The 25777-nt window shown below is 34.6% G+C and overlaps 1 protein-coding gene across 3 annotated transcripts in view; it reads left to right on the top strand.

Moving 5' to 3' along the window:
• LOC145695083 (dnaJ-like protein 60) overlaps positions 1-19304 on the top strand; it is a 48204-nt gene extending 28900 nt beyond the window's left edge. For 2 of the 3 annotated variants that reach the window (XM_081771962.1, XM_081771963.1), the window contains exon 5: positions 19047-19304. In XM_081771962.1, coding sequence (XP_081628088.1) covers positions 19047-19230 — 184 coding nt within the window. In that variant the 3' untranslated portion in view covers positions 19231-19304. Of the gene's footprint in view, positions 1-1423; positions 1691-19046 lie in introns of those variants that run through there. The other variant, XM_081771964.1, reaches the window with a different exon arrangement.
• Positions 19305-25777: the final 6473 nt, after the last annotated feature.

Raw genomic sequence — 25777 nt, 5'->3', positions numbered from 1 at the left:
AGAAAATGAAACAATAGATAAATTAGACTACACGTTAGTGTGTTTCCTCTAGATATAGAAAGCAGGAAAAACAAGAATATATAATTACTCAGTTGTCTGATACGATTAAAGTTTAGAAATGCGAACAATTCTTGTAGTAATAGTGGTAATCAAAGTCAACCATACATGAGGCACATCCAGTAACAGTAAACATACAATTAGATTTACGCAGACTACCACGATTTGATATAAAACAAGGAAATATGTTGCATTCTTCGAAGATACGTGAATGTATTTTTCAAAAGCTTCACGCTGAAGAGTATAGGGAAGATATTTTTTTTTCTAAATGTTACAGTAATACATTGAAAAAGTATGCCAAGCATGAAGAAATTTGTACATGACAATGTGCAACATGTGTTACGTGTTAGGAAAATAAAAGGTCGGGAAAAATACCATTGCGTCCTTAAACATTCCCACAATATGCACCGATAAAATCAATTTGTATTGACCAATTTGGTCTACTTCCATTATTAAATACGTATAGGCATAAATATGTATGTATAATGGTAGATATGGCAACGAGGTATGTCATTGCTTAAAGCAATACCAGATGTAAGTGCGGATTCCGTTAGTGAAGTTATTTATGACTAGATCATTTTAAAACGTGGTATACTAAAACTAATGAAAGAAATGACTGAAATGTTTGGTATGCTCCTAAATTCTGCAAATACAAGTGCACACTATTATACATGCCGTGTGGAGTGCATGAATGATGTATTACAGAATTGTTTTAAACATTACGTAGGCAAGAAAATGACATATTGGGACTTTTATTGCCCTCTATTATTTTTACCCTCAGTGTTCATATTCATGAACGAAATACAGAGTACACAGTTAACTGCTTCTTTGAATATTTCATATGAATATGAAAAAAGTGAAACGCGAATCAAACATGTATAAGAAGACACGAGATTTAGCTCATAGGAATCTTCAGTCAAGATTCAAATCACGGGGAAAATATATGAAACAAAAATACAAATCTCAACAATTTGAACCGCGTCAACAGGTTCTGGTCCAACATATTGCACAGAAACCAGGTGCTCCTTCCTACATGTTTCGCACAGAAATGTAAAACTCGAGATGGAATTTTAGAAAAAATAAAGGAGAATTCATAGTATATCAAATATCTAACAGAAGAATGATACATTTGACATAATGAGATTAAAACCATTCATGGTAGCGAAAAATGAAAACTAAGCTTGTTGTATTGGTGTACTAAAATAACTATTATTGTATTAATTTATTAGTATAAGTATATATATATATATATATATAGATAGATAGATAGATAGATAGATAGATAGATAGATAAATGAAATAAGATAAAAAGTAAATTCCGAAATAAACCTTCATTCTAGTGAGGATAGTATTTTCTACTTTTCAGGCACAAAATGCAAGTGTTTCTAGAAATTCTACTCTACTGCAATATGGTAATCAAGTCCGACTAGACTCACTAAGGACGCGTAGAGAGCTAGGGGAAGCTTTTCACTTTCGTGCTGGTACACAGACAGCGCTACGAAATCTTCGTAATGCTGGGTTTCGTGGCCATGTTGCTGCCGTGAAGGAAAAACTCTCAAACAAACACAAAATTTACGGTCTGGTATTTGCACATGCAAATGTGGATCGCACCTTGAAAAATGTAGTTTTCTCAGATGAATCCATATTCAAAACATCGAATAAGGGGCGTTGTTTTGTATGTCGCTTGAGAGCTACCTGTATGAATTGGATATGTGGCTACTTGTAATCGCAGTGCTCATGTATATATTTTATGTTGGGTCTTGATTTTCAGTAGCGGTGCAGACAGCTTCACAGAATTGAAGAGCACATAGACAGTGCTGAGTACTTACATATCATGAGTAACATCATGGTGCCATCATTACGAGTACTTCAGCTTCATGGTGTCATTCAGTTCCAGCAAGACTAGTCCTCAATACATACTTCCCGGTTCAGAAATGGTTCACAGGGCAGTCTGAGATGGATTTAATTGACTGGCCGCCTCGTAGAGTGGACCTCAATCCCATGGAAAATATGTGGGCAGAAGTGAAATGTACTCTAAGGGACAGTTGGCCGCGGCACATCCACCAAAAACTCGGGATGACCGTGGGGTCTTGTTTCCGAGCTATGGCTGGAGGTAGGGGAAGAAGATAGATTTATTGGCCATGTAATAAATTTCATGCCCAGAAGAATGGAATGTGTAATAAATGCAGAAGGGTCTTGGACACAATATTAGTTTCCCAACTCCCATAACAGTTTTTTAATATATATATATATATATATATATATATATATATATATATATATATATATAGAGAGAGAGAGAGAGAGAGAGAGAGAGCTACTTAAACTTTACTGAAAATATTTCTCGTAGCAACCTCTCCTTGTATCATTTTTGCGCAATTCTACTAATAAGGAAAATGTCTGCGGGATCTAGACAAAAGACATCTGAAGATATATATTAGTTCATGGTTTTTTTTTGGATGAAAGCAACATCAAGAAGTAGAGCCCCGAAACACATCTCCAAAGGGAAAAACAATGGTCCCATGATGTCATGGAATGACATCAAAAGAGAGGGAAAACCATCCTGAATAATGAAAACTCCTTATTAAGGATCCAGGAAGATACCATAGTGAAGAAAATTGAATGATCTATTCTCTCAACTATCACTGCCTCCCTATAAGAAGAACAATGAAATAAAATAAAGAAATTAGACTTGGAAAAATAGCATCATGAGAATAAAATATATTTTATTTCAAAACGTCTAGGCTACTTTCGAATTATGCCTGCGTCCGCAAATATATTAGTATAAGGTAATTATATATCAGCTCATAATTTAACATATACGTAGTTAAATATTTATATTTTGTACTTACAATTACTAGCTATATTATACTCTGTAGTAACGGTATTATTCAATGAAGTTTTATATTTTTATAATTATGACATGACATATTTTCTTTGTAAAATTTTTGCAGATATAGAAAAAGTAATGACTAAAAGTAAATAAGAGTTATTGTTGGACAATTGACTATGCGATTTCTTGAGATTAAGAAATACTATATTAGTCATTAATTGCTTTTAATTGTAAAGTAATTAATATTAGACCGATTTTATGTGGTTTATGCAAATATGATTCAAAGAATTAATAAAGAAGTATCACATAAGATTAGTTACTTTAATTTAATCGATATGAATCTAATTGACTACATTCAAATAATTGAAATGGATCATCCATATCAAAGATGGATAAATTGGGCGACACTATTTTGAAGTCACTTAAAGAGAAACTAAGGATAGGCCATTTAAGCTTTCATAAAAAAGGGGGTTATGACAAGCTTGTACATATCTCCATTTCTTTTGTTTCAGAATGGAGACATCCAAACTATTGCTGTTTTACTCCATTGGTCTTGAATTTCTCGTTTTTGTTAAAGTACGAAGTATATTATTTGTATATGTAAGTCTAGGCGAAACAGCAGTGTCGTATTCAAAGAACAAGCTTCAAAACTGCATTGAAGAATACACACAAGATGCGAATTCTATCAATCTCGATATCTTAGATTCACCTCTGAACAACAAAACTAGTACTAATGCACCACTCGAGGTTCAAGCACACGATCCAGCTTCACATCATGCATATGCGACTATAACCAAACACACAGACTTAGAGAGACCAAACACACAATCCTTAAACATGCATCTGGTAGCTCTGGCTCTAAGTACAGTAATTTTGATGAGGAGTTATCTTCACCATCAAAAGCTCCTGTTATATCAGACTACAATGTTAATGAAGAAACTTAACGTGAAACTTCATGTTCATCAACATCATTTCCAAACACTGATATAAAGCAAATCCGCTGTTAGGATCTGCATCTCCAATAATAGGAAGTCCAAAGGAACCGCCACATAAACTTTGAACTATTAATTACTCAAGAATTTGTATTGCAGATCTACCGTTATTTTGTTAAAATTATGGAGATACCTCGCCTGCTTGGTGTGACTTCTTCTAGTGAGTTGGGTGCTTCAGCAAAACTATGGCTAATCCCCAAAAGTATAGACGTTAAAGAAAAATCGTTATTTTTAAAAGCGTTTCTTTATATTATTTATTTTTAATCTCCACGGTATTCAGTCTTGTGTAACTGAAAACTAATGCAGTGGGGTTTATTTCTATGGTCATAATTGAGAACAGTTTAATATATTAATAATCCTTGTATTCCAAACTCACTTAAGTTGAAAACATTTGTAGGCTTTAAACTGTTATTTAAAAGTGTCCCCTGAAGATCTTGATATGAACTGACCCAAACTTGATGTAGTGCAAATATTAGCGGTCTTGTGCGTGTGAATTAATTGATAATTTGCTTCGTACTCGTCTCCAAACACAACTTAAGACTCATAAATACTTTACATTGGAGAATTATTTCACAGTTTTCTTGCCACGGTCAATGTTATATTTGCCAAACAATACAAGACTTTATACTCACATTAATACTCTTTTGTGTATGAACAATATTATAATGATTAACCGCTTAACGGTCGAATTTATTTTAGAGAAACGTCCCAAAAAGGTCATATATTTTTTTTATTTCATATTTTAAATCTATCATAAATGCGTGCTAACACGATCTATTTTAATTGTCATTCAGAACCAAATTTCGAAAGTTATAACCCCTCAAAATACTACTTCTGGATTATCCAGAGTTTTTTCGAGCACAGTTGAAAATAAAATAATTGTAAGATTAAATGAATTTGCGTGCTGAAAAAAATATGTTTTATTTAAACAAAAGCTTTATCTGCTAAGTCCTGAACAGAATCATGGCAAAATTTCTATCGTCTTATAAGTTGAGGCTATTTAAAACGTGAAAACATTCAATCGGGATTATCCCGAAATATTTCGGGCACTGCAGGAGTAATACACTGCCGCCTGCTGTAAAAGTCAATAAACCAAAACAAAAGATGGTTAATTTGCTTGTTAAGATTTGCTACCTGCACCTTTTCTTCTCACAACGAAACATTTCGCTTAAATACAGATTCGAACGGAAAAATATAGTTTCAACGTAATAGCTCGGGATAATCAAGATTTACATATTACCCTTGAACGTAATAATTCGGGTAAAACCGTTAAGCGGTTAAAGACCTTATCTTATCTTTCCTTTATTTTCAGCTTCAGATTTTCTGAATTATGCAATGTCTGGATTTTGGAATTTTAATTGTTTATTGATACTAATTAATCACAATTAATCATTATTGCTTTTATATATTCAATTCATCCACATATTTATTTATAGTATGGTTATATATATATATATATATATATATATATATATATATATATATATATATATATATATATTACTTTGTATATATATATATTCTATCGCACTACTTTGTCTCGCGTAGCAACACAGGATGCAAACCCGAAGATGTAACTAACCACTTATAAACTTTTTATTCATATTGTATTTTGCTTTTAAATTTGATATCGTTTGTCAAGAAGAAAGTGAACAAATAAGAGAAAGATTACTGCACATAATTTCATGTTAGAAAATTCATTGTAGAATGTTATGAATTATTATACATTCTCGTCTGTAAATTCAGTTTATGTGCTGAAGACAGCGTAACTTGCATACTGAGCTTCCTCATTTTGTAAAGCTTGCATTAACAGATTTCTATCATCTGACCAAATTCTGATTTGTACATTAACCCATATTTCTGGGTCTGGCTTTTGGAGTGTGTGTTTCTATGCCATAAGCATGGGTACTTTAGGTAACAACCTCAGCAAAAGTAAACCTTATGACGCTTTCGGGATAGCATTATATGTGGATTTATATCGCACGTTATCTCTATGTCGCCCTGAGACTGGAATTATATCTTGACTTAACTTTATCTGTAAACATCTTATAAAGTTTAAAAGAGTGTCAATTGAAACCAACTAGTGGTCACCTCTATGGGTTCTCAACTAAGATATTTAAACAGATTTGTGCTGAGATTGTGCTGTAAGTGATCAGGTTATAGGACATTCACATCAGTTGGAAATCATCAGGTGTGTGCTTAATTGAAATCTGTGAACTGCCGTGCATGTCCCAACACAAATATTTCACAAATCCCAAACACAACAGATAATTAGAATCATTAAATCAGTTCGCATATTGAAGGTTTTACCTTTTCATTCATGCCTAGAAGTTTCATGTTCTAAAAAACTTTACTATCAGGAGTGTAGTAGAGAAGTTGGTTGTGTTTAGACTATTAGAAACATCTCACAATACATTCCTAAATAAGTTTTCACGGATAAATCACAATACGTAAGACAAATCTAAAATGCTGGGATTTATTCAACATTCTGATCAACATGCAACAAATCTCACAAATTATGACGGAAGCAACTGAGAAAGGCAGTGAACGATTATTTGACGAGGCAATACTTTTGTCTCATTGAACTCAATAATTTATTTCGTTTTGTGAAACTTTAATGTTTTATTGCTCATAGGAAACAACACTACGTTTTCATATTTTTGAAAATATAGCGAAAGTAAATATTATACCTAAAATGTATCTACATAGTTACTCAGTACTTAGAAAACACCACTTCGTGGAACAGTGTGTGTGGTTGATATATTGAAAGAATAAGTATTCCAGTGTATTATGATGTTATTGGCTTAGAGGATAAACAAGCAAAGACAACCACCTCAGAACCTTTGGTTAGTTTCCCAGGTATTACTGTGTATTGTCTAGAAAATTACACAAATATGTTATAATATTATCCATTCTTGTCTGAACTGTTTTGTAAAAGAAAAATAGGGATGGGGCTGATAAGCACCTAAGGCTCGAATACACGAATCACAAGTTGCTAGAAAGACGCTAGCGTCAGATTGTTATATACAAATAATCTCGATGAGACTACGCTTGTAGTGTCGCCAGCTTCTACGCTAATGTATATACTTAATAATACATTTGCTGTAGTATTTACTCGATGTCGGCACTTAGCTGCTTAGTGGCTATATGCTTAGTGTACTTCTACCTTTCGATTCCCGCTATAGCTCATATGGTTCGCATTCCACTTAAATCGTTAGACCCACGCCTCATATAGCGTCTACGCTGAGATGAACGTTCAACTTCAAATAAACCGACAAATCGACCTCGAGACTTTAGTATCACTGTAAACGAAATATCAAACAAATATCATATTTTAATCCGAATTATTCCAGAGGAAAAGAGATAGGGATATATTTTTGAGGCAATACATCATTTTTACTAGATCAGACGAGAACCCCTTGTCTTGTCTAGTGTTCCTCCCGATTCTTGCGGATCGCTACAGTTACAATTATTTTGTAATTTGTATTTAACAAATCTCTTTGGACATGGTTATTTATAATAGGCTGCTTCCAAATTATTTCACGCTTCCTTTCATTAATACAGTTTCCAGACTGAGTTATCTAATATCTCCGCGTATGTATGAAAAAAAAAATAAAAAAAAAAATGGAATTTTAGTTGGTAAAATATACAGAGCCACATATGGATAGATGTCACGATATGACAGATTATAATCTTTATCAAATATTTTGACTTTATATAGAATAAAATTCACTAAAGTGCTTTTGTTACTTTGGTGATAATCCTTCAAAAATCCTTAAATATATGACGATGATGATCATAAATATTCTGCCATTATCGGCAGATCATCTGCCGCAACCGAGAAGTTTTCGTTCACTTCAACCTTTCGTCTTCACGTACGATTTTTGAATTTTAATACCGTCCATCGACTGTAACCTCTTTTGCTACTTGTTCCTTTTCCTGCCACCATAAGCACGTCCCTCATGATTTAAATCATGTAATTAATTCCAAATAATTACGATATATTAGCAAAATAATCAACATCTATTTATACACAAAGACATTATTTATTAGTTTGAAGTTTTATTGGTTTGTGTAAAAATACGTTTCACTTCAATCGAAGGTTTTTACAGTGCATACCAATGAAAAAACATTTTTCATGAAACAAGAAGTGCATTGAAGTGTCTAAAGTTCTTAACGTAGAGTTATCTACGTTTGGATTACCAACGAACGCTGACAGCTGTTGTTTGACACAAGCGATATTTTCGCATAAAGCGAGGTGTTTCTTGATGTGCATGATGTCACTCTATCACTATTTCAACGTTGTATTATTATTTTTCTGATTTGTTTCACGTATTGCTATCTATCTATCTATCTATCTATCTATCTATCTATCTATCTATCTATCTATCTATCTATCTATCTATCTATCTATCTATCTATCTATTATTATTATTATTATTATATTATTATTATTATTATTATTATTATTATTATTATTATTATTATTATTATTATTATTATTATTATTATATTAGTTGTTTCTTAATTTTGCTAAAGAAAGAAAAAAAAATCTTCCCTGGTGCAGTTTCGATCCTCCGATCTTTGGCTTTGTCAGTTTCATTTTCCCTATTATTTTACCACTGGTCTATCTGTTCGGTTGTTATTAGGGCTCTTTTGCTGACTTGAAAAATTTGCTGTTCGCATATTTCGATTGATTTACATATATATGAAGCAGTGGCGTCATTTCAGACTTCGCTTGGGGGGGGGGAGGAGAGCATCACCAGCATAAAACTTTCACGTTTTGAACTAGTATATTAGTAGACAATCGATTAATATATATATAATATTCCTCAAAATTCTTGTGGGGGGGTAGGAAGTTGCTGACGTGAGTGTTTTTTGGAGTGAAGTTTCAGTCGGGTCATTTCATATCAACTCAACACACCGTTTTACACTGACCCCTTCAGATTTTGATGATTTTTACGTCATATAACGATATCATAGCAAGATTGAAAAATACCAAATTTCAGAATTCTAGGTTGTTTAGTTTTCGAAATGTTACGGTTCGAAATTTCCAATTTTGGTCAAAAAATGGCATATATTAGCATTTTTAATTTGATATATCTCGGCTCCTAATTAACGTACCGAACTACGTCGTACGTCATTGCAAAGCCATTGTTTTAAGCTTTTGTTAGATACATAAATGAATGGGGTGTACTAAAAAGAATTTTGGGAAATTCAAATTCAAATTTTCAAATTCGAATTTCTCGAAAAAGGGCAATTTTAAATTTCTGAAAAAAATCTTATATGTAGGTTAGGCCTTTATAAAGATACAGTCAAAATATAATTTTGGGATCGTTATGGGATCGAGAGATACAAACTTCGAAGGAAATTGTGTGAATAAAGAAAGAAAAAAGTTACATGATTTGCATAGTGTTCACTGAACTTTCATTGCGCCGTAACATTTGGAAGTTATTCAAAGTACTCAACTGTAGCCCATCTATAAGCAGAGACTATCCTTCAACTGAAGTCTTTTGAAGAGATGTATTTCTGAAAAGCTCTGATTGTTGTTTTGCCGTCATCTTCAGGAATACGGTAAACACGACCAGTAGGTGTCATTGGGCTCTCTTTGCATAGAATGTCTCGTGACTGAACGCACAATACGTCCATCTTATGTGGATGTAGAAATGAAGGTGATGGTCCAGCAGGGTGCAAAAATATTACCTTCACCTGGCCATCTTCTTGATTAGAAGTGACGACTTGTTCGAGCCACCAATTTCCTTCGTAAACTGTAGTCACATATCTATGAATTTCACTTAATGAAAGCGTCTTGGATGTCCAGCTGGTGTGTGCTGGATGTTGAAGAAAAGGAGAAGGGCTTAGTCACTACATACGTTCTATCAAGGGATACAAAGGCATGGAGTCTTCGTGTCCTTGCAATTCCATGAATATTTTCGAAATGTTTCTTTAGAAATTCATCAGTCTCAGCATATTCTGAGTGAGTAACAAATATGAACTCAATCCCTGAGATACTCTTCTTTTCCCAATCATAAAGTTGTAATGGATCCAAAATTTGATCTGAGAATGGGCGCTGGAGACTTACTTTTTTGCCAGTCTCTTCACAGTGCCTCCTATATCATCGCATGGGCCTTTACCATGGGAGTGCCAAATAAATAAATAAAAAATTAAAAATGCCACTCAGTCTGTATTCCTAAGTCTTGTTGGTGTAAGCATAAGTTAAGAAAGTTCTTACGGTTTATGTACTGTGCAGCTGAACCATCCGAAAAGTATAAAATTTTCTCAGAGGCAGTACTATGTTTGCTTCGGAGGAATTCCACAAGTTTCTTCTAAAAAGAGTAGAATACCACGGTATTGTGCTAAGGACAGTCAAATATTATAACCACGTTATAGTGGTCGTTTTTGTTACATTTCCAGTGATAAATTACGAAGAGGTGGACTGTAGCTTGGTTGGTATTCCAGTGAAATGATTGTGCCTCATCTTGTACAACAAAGTCATAATTTTCCACGAAGTCACAAATAACAACAAATTCACTTCCAGAAATTTTTCCTTTAACATGGTTGAAAATTAAGCATTGTTGCTTCCCTCTGAAGTCATGATAAAGATCATTTAATTTTTGACAAAATAGCTCAATAAATTCTGATGATGTCTTCTGAAGAGTTTGTAATGTACATCTATCAACAGACAACCATTGACGGAAAATCACAGTTTCGATTAAGTTTTCCTGTAGGGTGCCTTCCAGCAGAGTTTTGATGACGTCAGTTCGAGGACAAGAAGAACAAGTTCCTATAGAGCAGTCCTCAAACACAGGTTCACGCCTTATGAGGTGTAGGCAGTCCTTGTAAGTTATTATGAAACCATTGAATTGATTTTGAGTTGATTTTAACGTCCTGTTCAGCAGCGAGGCTATATGAGGCGTGGAATTACTGATTATCGTGGAAACTGAACCACATGAACTCTCGCCGGCAATCGAACCCATTGGTGAGAGTTTGTAACTTGGCATTTTCCATCATTAACTTCACGTTTTGATATGTCATACAAACAGTGTGCGTTCTATTAGCAACATTTTTTGGGCGAAGCTCTGAAAATTTGGAAAACCTTATGCTCATATAAAGAAACCGCTCTTTAAACAACTGATATACCTCCCGCAAATTTTACAAACGACATTTAGAAATTTTAACCTTCTTCCCACTGCTCTCTCTTATTGAAAGACAGTCTTTTACGCCTGGCATAATCCTAGAAATATCAGCAATTTGGTAGAATTCCTTGTCGGCCTGGGCGTTTTCTGGTGGAAGAACTACACCCGGTTTGTTTTTATTATTTGTATCTCACGATCCCAAAATTATATTTTGACCGTATTTTTATAAAGGCTTAACCTACATTTAAGAATTTTTTTCAGAAATTTAAACTTGTCCTTTTTCGAGAAATTCGAATTTGAAAATTCGAATTCGAATTTTCGAAAATTGATTTTAGTATACCCCATTGATTTATATATGTAAAAATAGCTTTAAACAATGGCTTTCAGTGACGTAAGTCTTAGTTCGGTACGTTAATTAGGAGCTGAGATTTATCAAACTAAAGAAGCTAATATAAGCAATTTTTGGTCCAAAATTGGAAATTTCGAAAACTAATCGACCTAGGAGGTTGAAATTTGGTATTTTTCAATCTTGTTATGATATTTTCACGTAAGGTAAAAATCATTAAAATCCGAAAATGTGAGGTAAAAAATGTGCTTTTTTTGTGTTTATTTCGTATGGAATGACCCAGTCTTCAGGAATACGAATTACCTCCAAGTCTCGAATGAGTTATGTCAGGATCCCAAGACATGTTATATCGTTGCCATACTTTGCAGGTGCAATGTTGCCATCTCATCAATGGGCTCATTAGGAAGGTAAGCCAATTAATTCCCTGAGTGTACCTACAAATGGTTCCAGGCCTCTTCCTTCATTTCCCATTCCTTTCTTCCTGCTTAATTCTCCGGGTAGTGTGATGGCTGAGGGACGTCATCCCTCATACGTTTCGTGCTAACGTGACCATAGATGCCGAAAGCTCAGAAATCTCTAATCCTAATTCCGGAGTGGAGCATTAAAAAAAAAAAAAAAAAAAAAAAAAAAAACCTATACATATGTACAAATAGTTTTGTTCGTTTCCTTTCAGATGTAAGAGCGAACAGAGAGTAGTATTGCTAAGTGATTTTATAGGATGCATATTAAACACTAAAAGCTGTACTTAAGAAATATACCTAACCCTACCGTAAACGTTTCGACAAAGTTCTGGCCTTCCTTAACATCTAACTTTTCAGAATTATTTAACATTGCCAGACAAACTACATCAGTGTTGATTAAACTCTACTGTAAGGTCAAGTATCATAAGCAATGGCAAGAACTTCTATCCACTCACGGAAGTAGGATTCTAAAGAAATTCTGCACGTGTCTATGCAAATCTACATCCAGTAAACGGACCTGTGTCTTTATAAGGTACTAGCTGAAGTGCCTGTTTTACACATGGGAGGATAAGGTTTATGCAAAATACCTGAAAGTAAAGAGAGGAATGAAATAAATAAATATCAAAGAGCAGTACCTTTATTCTCTCCTGTTATGTAAGCTCACATATCAAATATGTATTGATTGTATATAGGCAAAGTTCTTTTAGAAGCAACTAGAAACACATAAATTTTGACCCCCGTGCCAATCTCGTTTCAAACCGAAAATTTAAAAAAATGCTTCCTACGGGATTAGATCTGCGTACAAAATTTGGTAGCTGTATGTGGCTCTTTTCTATGCAAAATATGACAAACACACACACATTATTTTGTTTATTAGTAGATCAGCGCTTCTCAATCTATGGTTCGCGAAGATAGAAGGGGTTCACGAATAGAATTTAAAAAATATGAAAAGTTAAAAATTAAATGAGTGAAAACTTTTGAACAGATTTAACACTAAAAGCCGAACTTTTTTAAAATCTCAATATTTTATCCTATTATTCAACTTGTATCCTAACTTTCGATTTTAAAATTATGAAACATATTTCAATGATCAGACAAAAATTGGTGTTTCCAGGAAATTAGTAGGGCTACATGACTGCATTTATCATTAATTTGAAAGAGATCACAGTACATGGCGACAATTAATAATGCAGAAGCATGGAAAACGTAAAGGGTGGTGAAGTAGAAAAGGATTTTATTAGTTTTGCTTTCCCCTGCTGTTTGAAGTAAAATGTGGTATCCACATTTCAACAGGCTGGTTATTTATTATTTAATAATAAGTTTCCTCTGTCAATCGAAGCTCACCAGATCTTCAGAAGTGTTAGTGTGCTGTCAGGTAACTCCAGTTTTAATATGTTTTCGAAACTGTTTTAATAATGGAAAAGTGGCTTAAAACAGGAACTTTGAAAAGAAAAGCAAGTGATGTAAGAGAAGCTAATTCTAACTGCGAAACTAGTGTTGTTACGACGAGTAAATGTGACTCTCTAATGAAGGTTGAAGCAAGCAGTTCAAAGAGAAAATAGAATAGAAAAATTAGTATCCGTATTTGGAATGAAGATTTACATGGTGTGATGATGAAAATGAACAGAAACTACAGTGCGTTTTGCGTTACGAAGTGTTGTTTAATGAGTACATGAAACCTGCAAAACTTTGAAAACATTTAGAAAAACAGCGTTGTAATAAAAAAAAAAAAAAAGTTTTTTTTTTTTTTTTTCAGCGACGCTTAGAGACACTAAATTGTGGGAAAGATAAAGCTTCGGCTATGGGTTCAATTAATAGCAAATCACTGGAAACGTCCTACTTCTTAAAATTTGCGCATACCCAAAATAGGAAAACCTCATTCTATCGAAGAAAATTTACTACTTCTATCTATAAAAAATGTAGTAAAAATTATGTTTAACCATAAGATACTAAAATATATCGATTTGATTCCTCTTTCAAATGACACTATCGATCGCAGAATTAATGATATGACTGGTAACGCAGAATTTCAGTTAATCGAGAAAGTTACGAAGAGTTCTTATTAGTTGCGAATAGACGAAATTACTGATGTCACAAATGACGCAAATTGGTATGCTACGTTAGATATACGCATGATGATATACAGAATGATATTCTGTTTTGTAGTCGTTTACCAGCTCGAAAAGAAATATTTCACTTTCAATAGTTACATGAGAGAGAAAGGAACCAGAGGGAAAAATGTGTGGATTTATGTTCAGATGGAGCCCTAGCGCATCAGTCAGACATAGGAGGGACGGGGGGAGTTCTAAGGACAAGAAAGTAGCTCCAGATGTGAAATTAATGCATTGTTTCATACATAGGGAACCATTGGCTTCCAAAGGAATTCCACCAGAATTTAAAATTGTGCTCGATAATCTATAAAGCCAATGATTTTAGACTCGACCGTTAAATTTAAATAATATGCTATTTTCTGTATTTGCGATAAAACAGGTAGTAAATATACACACTTTTTGCTTCACTCCGAAATTCGCTGATTTTCCAGGGCCAAAGTATTAAGAAAGTTGTTTGAATAAAGTCATGAAGTTCTATTATTTGTAAATGAACATGATTCTGAGATTGCACCATTATTGGCGAATCATGGTTACTGGTATTGTTTGAAACTTTTTTTTTTAATTCTCACTGAATTTCTCTTTTCAGAGAAAATCTTTCACTGTTCTTGATTTGCATGCAAAATAAAGGCATTCGAATAAAGAACTTTTGCCATGGATTAATTACATAGGTAACAGGCAGTTTCCACCGTCTCCAACATTAGAATCATTTTTGATGGAAAATGATATTTTTGTCGGTTCTGAGTTTCTTGAAAGGGTTTGTAACCACCTTAAAAATGTAAAACATATTTTCCAAATAAATTGTATGAGAAATTTGTGTGTATTCGCGATTCATATGATGCTTTAGTCACAAGAATGATCTCTCATTGTCGAAGAAAGAACAGTTTATTGAACTTTTTAAATAACAGTGGGCATAAAATACAATCTCGTGGTCTTGGTTTGTTTCGATTCTCTATCTCGCCTTCAGTGAGAAGTGGAAACTCTTGAAAAGGGAAATAATGATTACTTCAGTATATTTTCCTGTATATGAATTCGTTTCAAAGTTATTCACAGTTAAATCTTAAAAGAAATTGAATATACACATTTTTCTCACTTTATCATATTTGAAAATGGCAATAGAATGCGATAAGTGATCGTTATAAATAACAATTTTTAATGTATTCTCTAGAAAATGAAGCAAGAGCAAAGTTTCTAGCTTAATGTTGAGAAGATGTGGCGTTTGAAAATTTAAAGTATAAATTTTGTCGGGACCATCTTGATATCACATGTCGGTTTTCCAAGCAGATTTTTTTTTTTTGGGGGGGGGGACAGTATATTATTTAGAACAACACTCTGAACCTCTTCACCAATTTTCAGCGTATTGAAAAATTCCATCTCCCCATCCTCCTGGATCATAATTATGGTTTCTATGAGATTATCTCAGATCTTAAGGTTTATGAGAATGAGCCAGGAATGAACTGAAGGAAACATTGAACGTATGAGGGACGTACGCAAGAATTTATTTGGGGGGTCTGCATTCAATATGAGGGTCAATTATAATTAAATTCGTAAAATTACCCCTAAAATTATACTAAATTTACAACAAAAAAAAAGAAGAAAAAGAAAAAAAGTTGGGTTCCCGGGGGTCCAGTCCCCAGGATCCAACCCTGCGTACGCCCCTGAAAGTAACACATTCATTATCACTTGTACTTTTCGTTTGAAGTTTGGCGTTCTTTTTGGTTAACCTCATATGTTGGCTAGATCAAGTTGTCCAATCGGTGCATCAGACAAAATGTAAATTTTGTCTGAAAAAATAAGTTTGTCCCAAAACTTAGAATCTTTTATAACTCCTTAGCAGCGCCAAACTCTTTCGTCTTTTTTACCTTCCTAATAATAAATTGCTTCTCCTTACAAACTCCACTCTGTAGTATATAGCATTGTGAATAGTTGGCTTCATAGTCTTGAGTGTAATTGTCTCCCCCACAATATTCCTATATTTTTGATGCAATTGCCAGAAACTTGTTTTTAATTCTTTCACAATTTTAAGTATAAATCTCTTATTTCGAAGGATAAGATTCTGTGGTCGTGGCACTCATTTCTTACACTGTTAAAGTATTTCAGTTGTATTTTGAAATATTTTACGTCTTGTAGAATTTTTAAAAAGTCCCATTGCAATAGTCCCCTGTTGTTCTCTTCAATTAGATAAATTAGTGGTGCACGAAGATTCGTGTGATTATTGTAGGATTCAAATGTATGTGGGGACCTCAAATATTGGAACTGAAAAGAACCTTAAATACATATTTTGAAGTTCACATTAAATTATAGAACTCACTATAAATTACGGAATAGGAAAACTGTTCTGAATACAGTCATAAGTCACTGCAAATTTGTAATATACTCATATTTCAAAGTTTCGGCAGAAAAATTCTTTCTTTCAAGTTTTAATTGCTGCTTGTTTGATACAAAAGACCCATTTATTTAGCTCGTAATCTTTACATGTTAAAGAAGTCGAAACAAATGGGAGAATTATTTCGTTGTGTGCCGACTATATTAACGCTTCTAACCTGTTCCTACAAAACCAACCAAATTCAACTGTTGAACGACGCCCAACGTTAAGTCTTGATAAAGTGTTGGATGAACTGCGTTTAACCTTGAACAGCCGATGGCTTAATTTCGTAAATCTTAATTAGTCTACAGAGTGAACCAAATGTACTAAACTTAAGTTTTCTATGATGCAACAAAATTCTTCGAAATACGTTCAAATTACAAAATTCAGTTTTGAACTCTTTCACATGAATGCTTATCTGAACTTCGTTGGTAGGGTAAAGCGAAAAAATAGAATTTTCGAGTATCAAATTCTAATAGGGCTCAAAAGTTGGTATTCGCGTCCTAATCAATAGAAAAATAACGAAAAAAATCACACTTTGGACCTTTAGATCGCGCAAACGACATAAAGTTTGAAAAAAAAAAAAAAAATACCTAAATTTACCTTTACGCGGAAAAATCAGATTTTCGAGCATGTAATTCTAAATAGAGCTCAAAAGTTGCGTATTCGCGTGCTGATCAATGGAAAAATAACGAAAAAGATCACACTTTGGATCTTCTGTTCGTGCAAACGGCCTAAAATTTATATAAAACACCAAAATTTATCTTTACGCAAGAAATATACAGACTACTATTTTTTTCATTTCTATAGCGTGTAAGTACTTTATTTTAGTTGTGTGAGGTCATGTTTGTTAATAATTCGTTAATATGAGTGATTTTATACATTTTATTTTCATAATGATTTTGCAGCTCTTCGCCCCCTTTTTTAATTAATTTTTTTAATTTAATGATATGGCACAGAACTTATCACGAGAAGGTGGCTGCAATTCGACTTCCACCCACACCCTACCCGACCCTCCTACCAATCAGGGTGTGCTAAATTATGTTGATTTAGTCAAGAATTTAGCCTTAAATTCAGATTTTTTTAAAAATCAAATTTAGGCATTGTTAGTCTTGAGAGCAAAGTTGCTCTAATGTAGCCATCTGTGTTTTTTTTTATCCGCACACTTTTTCTGCATACTCTGTGACAAATTGACACGTCTTTCAATTTCCTGAGTATGGCATGGAAAATTGAATAAGTCAAACTTATGACCAAAAATGTCATACATAAGTGATAAGATAGTTTCTGTTGTCGAGCTTTCGAGCACTGGAGGGGGAGACAACTTACATTTTCTCCAATCTATCAGCTCATTGTAATCCGTGACATCAAAATTTGTTGATGGTGCCATTAAAGTTCTAACAGAGCGATTCAGACAGGCCGGTGTCACGGAGTATGCAGGAAAAGTGTCCGGACAAAAAACAGAAATGGCTACATTAGAGCAACTTTGCTCTCAAGACTAACAATGCCTAAATTTGATTAAAAACTCTGAATTTAAGGCTAAATTCTTGACTAAATCAACACAATTTAGCACACGTTAATTGGTAGGAGGGTCGGGTAGGGTGTGGATGAAACTCGAATTGCAACCACCCTCTCGTGGTGAGTTCTGAGCCATTTCATAAAAAGAAAAAAAAAAATCAGAAATGGGCAAAGAGCTGCAAAATGATTATGAAAATAAAATGTATAAAATCACTCACATTAACGAATTATTAACAAACATGACCTCACACAACTAAAATAAAGTACTTACACGCTATAGAAAAGAAGAAAAGTAAAATTGTGGTGTTCTTGTATATATTTTTTTTTTTTTCAAATTTTAGGCCGTTTGCGCGAACTGAAGATACAAAGTGTGATCTTTTTCGTTATTTTTCCATTGATTAGCACGCGAATACGCAACTTTTGAGCGCTGTTAGAATTCGATACTCGAAAATTTGAAAACACCGTGTGCGTGGGTTTTCTCGGGGTTCTCCCGTTTCCTCCCACTTTCTTCATTCCACCATTTCATTCATTACTCATCATCACAGTCTCCTTTAGCCTAACCGGCATAACCGTGGGACGTAAAACTCATAGATTTCATTTTTTTTCGAAAATTTGATTTTTTCGCTCCACCCTATTTGTTGGTGCACATGGCCGTAAGTGAAAGGAAGTTGACCTGAGTTCAAGTTGAGTATGATGCTTTTTCTTTTTCAAAACACTTAACGATAGCATATTGGCTGAGTTGAGTGAACAGGTTAAGTGACCATTATTGTAACTGAAATGAAGATGATATGCTTAGTGAGAAGCATTTTGCATAAAGATTTATCAACTAATGGAGGTAACTCCAGTTTACTGAAACCCTGTTGGGTCCCAACAATAAACAACACATCACATTAGGTGAGCGTCCGTTTTCCTTGATTTAACAGCATATCCTGACTTATTACACGTACAGTGTATTTTCTTTAAAAAAGTTGTGTGATAATGTTTTTAGATTTTACACTGATTAATTTCGCTATAATGTTGAATTCAAGTTCTTCTGTCAGTTACGAGGTATGAAGGAATATGTAATCCGTTACCCCGCTAACATTGGAAGCGAAGCTAGAATTAAGTTATTGAATTCAATAATTTTGTTGAAATTTTAAAGAGTACGAAGGATTAAACAATAGGCTAGAACTGCAACTGTTGTCAACATGTTTGTTCATAATTTGTCTTCTGTAGCATACAATCTGTTTGCAGGAGATCAGTAACGTTCTCAAGAAAGAGGTTGGAAGAACAGAGTGAAGAGAATAAGAGGATTCATGCTGAGGTCCGAGCAGAAGCTTTAAACAATAGTAATGAGGCCCAGTTAGAAAAGTTACGTCAGAAGTTGGAAAAGAACAACAAAATAATTGATGACAACGCCGATAAACCGGATAAGTGACGACTAACGTATAGGAAGTTAAAATGTACATAGTGTAAATGATTTTGTTTGGCCTAAAAATGTAAATATCTGTATTTTTGTATGCTTTTTCTTTCTTCTTTCCCTTACTGAAGTAATTTAATTGGTTTGAGATACTGAGTGAAAGAAAGCAGCTTTGAAGAATAAGAAAAGGTTTTATATATAATAACATTTTTTCTTTATATAAACTCAGGTAGGAAGAAACCTTGTCTGTCTACGGACGTGGAAAATTTAATCTTGAAAATTATGAAGCTCGAACTTTGAAGCAAATGGATGCATAGGGCGACTCTTTTGATAGTAGACTCAAGAAAATGCAAATACCAGAAAATTATGAACTATAATTATGGAATTTTCGTCAAAGAGGCGCGTGACATTGGCAAAGTAGGGGGGAAAGTTCTAATACCATCGGGATAGCGACTAGGGCTGTGCCGCGCGCTGTTATGTCCTTGTGTTGTGCGGTAGTAAAGGGGAATGCTGTGCACAACAGAGGACCCTGTATTTATTGCGATAGTAACTTGTTCCTTTAAATAGGGTCAGACTTCATTTTTTGAGAAAATTGGTAATAGTAACGCACCAGCAAAGGAGACGATTGCAAATTCGCTGAAGTTGATGATAACAGACCATTTTCGTAAATATGAAGTGTAGCGTTCAGCTTTGCCTGACAATGATGGCTAATATTTCCAGTCTCGAGCATTTTATGTTTTCTCCTACCCCTAGGAGTCTTACCCCATCTGGGAATTGACCTTGGAATTAAGGGGCGCCAAAATTGTTACAAATGAATCTAGAAATCCTGACTAGGTTATTTAAAATTATTTTTACATATCACCCGTACCCCCTCCCCAGGAACACCAAAGGGGACTGAATTTGGATTTGAACTTCATCAGAAGTGTCACTGTCAATCTCAGCAATTCTGAACACTATGAATTCAACCCTCATATTGACCGTTTTCGATCATTTTTATGTCATCCCTCCTACTCCCTACCTGTGCTAGGGGTCTTACCCTCACTGGAGCCTGAAAGATTTTTGAAACTGTCAGTAATCAGCTTATGGACCCGAAAACTATGAATTTGACACTAATATTGGTCATTTTATATGTCTTCTCCTCCCCCTAGATGTGCTAGGAGGTTTACCACAGCAGGACTCTTTTCCTGACTGTAACTTATATTTACCAAGTTCGGTAAAAATTTCTCAGGGCGTTCCAGAGTATTGTTAGAACATACAGATGGTGATCAGAAAAATGGAAACACCTTCACGAAATTGCAACTTACCAGATTAATATGGTGTCGGGCCACCTTTCGCCTTCAGAACAGCCTTGATGCGACGTGGGATGGAGGCATAGAGGTCGTGAATGGTAGCAAGTGGAATTTTACACCATTCCTCGTACAGGGCATCGGCCAGTTCTGTGAGAGAGGATGGAGGTGGAAATCGTCGCCGGAGTCGTATTTCCAAAACGGACCACAGATGTGCAATTATGTTGAGATCTGGGGATTGGGCGGACCAGGGGAGGTGTTGAACGTCATCTCGATGTTCCTCAAACCACGCTGCAACAACGCCAGCTGTGGGAATGGGTGCATTATCATCCTGGAAGATGGCGTCATTGTCCGGGAACAACATCCGGACCATAGGATGCAAGTGGTCTCCTAAAATTGCGACATAATCGTTGGCAGTGATTCGTCCGCTAAGTGTGACCACAGGATCCAATTAAAACCATGATATGGCGGCCCACAGCATCACCGAACCGCCGCCATGTTTCACAGTTGGGCGGAGACACTGCAGATCATAAGCTTCTTTGGGCGTTCTCCACACAAACACGGCACGTGATTGGGAATAGGGTGAAGAATGACTCATCCGAACATATACGTTTCCAGCCCTCAACGGTCCAAGTTGCATGGTCGCGGCACCATTTGCGGCGTGCGAAAGCGTTATGGTCTCTGATGAGCGGTTTGACCTGTGCAACACGACGCCGTAAGTTCATGTCATGTAATTCGCGGCGGACTGTGATTGTCGAAACAGGGTGGGGGAGGTGCTGATTGAGTTCCTCCGTCACTTGCTCCGCAGTGGCACGACGGTTCTGCGTGACAATGCGCTTTAATACCCGGCGTGACCTGTCACTCATGATTTTCTTCCGCCCACTGTTCCGCTTCCCCGATGTGGTTTTCCCGTGTGTTGTGTAGGCCGTCATCACCTTCGACACTGTCCCACGCGACATACCTAACACAGTAGCCACTGCCGTCACACTCACTCCACATAACCGCGCACCAACAATTTGCCCTCTTTGAAAATCTGAGAGGTCTCCCATTTTATACTACCTCCGTCTGCTGCAGCCACTGGACACTGCTGTTCCACTGCGCCTGACGTAGTATGGAGACCGACCTAACACACCACCACCAGCGGTCCGGCGCTGCAGGCGCCACGACACCACTGCCAACCCATAAATCTGACGTGTTGCCAACTACAGGTGTTTCCATTTTTCTGATCACCATCTGTACATACATACATACACACACACACCTACATATTTTTATATACTAATTTATTTCTTTACTATAGTTTTGCATTCAAGAAATTTAGTTTTTGGTGGCCACCTAGTACAGGTGGACACAGTAGTTTGTGTTACCTTTAAGTTAATTATCTTTACAAGATCCTACCCTACTGCATGCCATTTTCTTGGGCTCAGTTATATTTTATGGCATTCACGGCTCCCTTCGTTCATATAAGATCTGTTGGCCTTTAAATCTTTACTGAATAATTTTGCTTTACTGGAGTTGAATATGCCCTTGTACAGTAAATGCTGCAGGATTAAGCGTGAAAATAAAATAAACCGGAGCAGTAAATCGAGTATATGCCAAACTAAAATTGCTCCTATTCTTGCACTAAATTTGCGTTCACGTTCTGCAAATTTTACCGAGATTCTACAATGAAAGCTATTGCTTGCTGGTGCACTATTAAACAACAACAGAAAACGGAATGTTATCGTTCTTTCCACAATGAGTCAAACAGTAACTTTTTTTTTTTTTACTACCATATGTAATTACCTCATGTGCATAGTTAGCATTTTAAAAATATCAAATTTACATTAGTATCGCTAGTCTTTAACATAATGCAAACCCGACAGTGAGTTACTAAAATAAACATTGTTTACTTACTTACAATGGCCATATTTACGTAAACCTGTGCTACTCGCTGGAGTGGAGCTAAACCAACTGGCGATGGAAATATAAAGTTAAGCCAAAATTTGTTTTAAAAAAGTTACCGAACCAAGGTCGCAGTACGGATTTTCAGTTACGTAACTGTTAAAAGTATCATGGTTGAACTAACGTAACCTAACCTAACCTACTCTACTCTGCCATAAGGTACCCTAATCCTCTCTACTTTTACGTTGGATTTAAGATTAGATATTATTTGTGTGAAATTGTAGTTTCTGGCCAAACATTATGTAAGAAAAGGAAGTTGGTCTTTTCTCCCCCCCTTTCCCCCTGCTTGAAAAGCCGATAAAGAAGTGTGGTCTGTTAGGACAAAGTTATTTATTTATACATGTTTTTCTTTTTAAAAAGATTGCTGACAACGTTTTTATTTATTTATTTTTGTACACAAAGTTGTACTATACAACTTGTAGACTTGAAAACAATGTAAAGTATAGTGTGCTCATTATTTAAGTAATGGCCACACCTCACTGTGTAGACTTGAAACAAACACATTCATTTTTTAGATGTACAGTTTCTCTTTAAGTGGCCATTTTATACAGGCTCGAGAGCATATTTTGCAGTTTACAAAAGGTCTGCCGTAAATGCTGTATCTCAGTTAAGGCATTGATATCAAACAAAAACATTTGAAAGAGAATTAAATGCACATTATCTAATGTCCAGTGAACATTTAAGCCTGCTAAAAAAAAAAAAAAAAAAAAAAAAAAAACTTTAAAAGAATTGTTAAAGGTTGAAAAACGATATCATTTTCAAAATTAAAAATCTTGAAGAAAAGATTCATCGTTAATTTTCTTTCTAGACATAGGCTCTGTGGTATACTACTATACCTGAAAGTCTCACTTTTTTTTTTTTTTTTTTTTTTTTTGTTATGGGTCTTTAAACAGTTTTTTTTAAACCACTTTTCTTGAACGCCTCCCCCCCGTCTTCCTTGAAAATGTCACTTGAAAAGCCAATACAGAAATGTGATCTGCTAGTACAAAGTATTTTATTTGTTTATTGTTTGCGTTTTGCTTTCAATATCTGGACCCCAGATATAATACATTATCCATAAAATTAAACTGAGCAGCCATAATATTTTGAAATATCGGAAATGCAGCTTCCTTCAAGTTCCAAACATAGTGATTTTTTGACAGTCGGCTGTTTAACCTAAAAATACTTCAAAAGGACAGCTATTTGTTTCACCTAGTTTTTTAGTTGCGATTTTTTTCTATGTGGAAATTCGGTTATTTGCATGTTAAGTACAACTAAACTGATGGTTTCTTCTACAGCTAAATTTTATATGGATGTTTTATTGTAATAAGATTTTAGTGAAACAAACTGATTGTGGACCTGGGTGTAGTAGTGGTGTAACCAGCATCCACATCACCAGGTCTACAACATTAAAAAAAAAAAAAAAAAAAAAAAGTACAAAGCTATAGTGCACCATACAAGTTGAAAGTTTCGTTGTGTTTTTGCTAGGCTGCTAAATATAAGCTCTGCAATTCATAAAGTAATGAAGACTGCTGTACTAATAGGAGGCCCTATTTATCTTTTTATTTAATCAAAATATATAGAGATACTCGTAAATCTGAGGGAAAGATTTGGCCACCCCGTTCCTGCTTTATGAGTCTAATGGCCGTCACCTAGCTCTGCTAGGCAAAGAAGGGGGTTAGAATACATACATACATACATATTCAGAGATTTTATATTTTTTATATATGTAAGTAATCTGTATATATCCAAATTTTTGAAAGGTATTAAGTAATGGCAATGGGCGCCAACGAAACACAGATATGTGCCTTTTATGTGTTGTTGGGAAAGATGTGATCAACGGAAGAGTCGTATCTTCAATACAAAGGCAATCGGCTGGGGAACGTTTGGCCACACCGACTTTAAAATATCTGTTTGTTTGTATTCTTTTGCATTTTGATTAAATACACGTAGTAAGCCAAATACAATCTCTTATTGATTAAATGGTTTCCACTTCTTTAGAATTGCATAAACTTAAAAGCTACACAAAGCAAAACAGCCTTTATTTTTTAATAATTACTTCCTTCAAAACACGATTAACAATTAGTTCGTCCCAGTAAATATTATTACAATAAAACAACATGCACAGTTGAACTGAACTATATCTTTTAATACTTAACATATATAGATTAGTTGTAGAATGAGCCAACAGTTTTAGTTGTACTTTAAGTCCTAATAAATCGAATACCCTAAAATAAATCAAAACTCAAAAACTAGTCAAATCTCAGTGATCTAGTTTTAAACACTTGTTACTAAGCAAATAGATTATATTTGTGAAAATCAGATCTTTCAAGTGTATTCGTTTTGAGATATTTCAAGTTGATCATAGCTGATTTTCGAAAAATCGCAGTGTTCGAAGACTCATAACTAAAAATGGATGAGACTCACGTATCAACTTTTATTTAGGAAGTAGTATACCACAGAGTGATTTTTTTTTTTAATTTCAAACATGACAATTAGCGTTTTTCAACATTTAACAATTTTTAAAGAGGTTTATGTAGTGTTATAGGCTTAAATGTATACTTTAACACAAGATAATGTACACTGAATTCTGTTCCTTTTCTTTCCTTTTTTGTTTGAAATCAATATCTTCAAAAATAACGGAGCTACAGCGTTTATCGCGAACCTTTGTACAGTACAAAATAACCTATACCTAAATATACAGTACCTATACCTAAAAAATGAATAAATGCTTGTTTACACATCTCTAAATATAGTACAGCTTTGTGTATAGAAGTTTAAAAAAAATAAATTTTGTCAGCAGCCATCATTGGTTGATTTGACGGATTTACTCGTATACTAAAGAACTTTATAAACATTTTAAATTATTTTATTATAGTTTATTGTATAATTTTGTACTGAAGTATTCGCAATATATATATATATATATATATATATATATATATATATATATATACATAAATAGTATACACTATACAATATATCTATACAAGGACTTATTTTTACATGAAACATATACAGCCTAAAATCACAGCAATATTTAGTTTTCTGATATGTCTCAACAAAATACTTTTCTTTCTCCTCCTTTTTTTACCCCAAGGTATTTCTGAATGATCGTTCAAAACTTTGGAAGGCGATTCGTAACAAGTGGTCAAGAAGTGCTTCGATTATAAGCTACATGCCCGACTGCAATTTCAAAAAGACTTGCAAACAAAGAAAATACTATTCATAAAATCAATTTATTCCATGAAAGATCGCCATCCATGAAATAGACTTTGATCTTGCATCGTATTTCACGAATAGTTATCCAGCAAAAGTTACGGATAGTAGCTATGGCTCATAGAAATTGAGACGAA

Source organism: Thermobia domestica, chromosome 9 (assembly GCF_964235325.1).
Source record: "Thermobia domestica chromosome 9, izTheDome1.hap1.1, whole genome shotgun sequence".
NCBI classification, from domain to species: domain Eukaryota; kingdom Metazoa; phylum Arthropoda; class Insecta; order Zygentoma; family Lepismatidae; genus Thermobia; species Thermobia domestica.
This window is presented reverse-complemented; position numbering and strand designations above follow the sequence as displayed.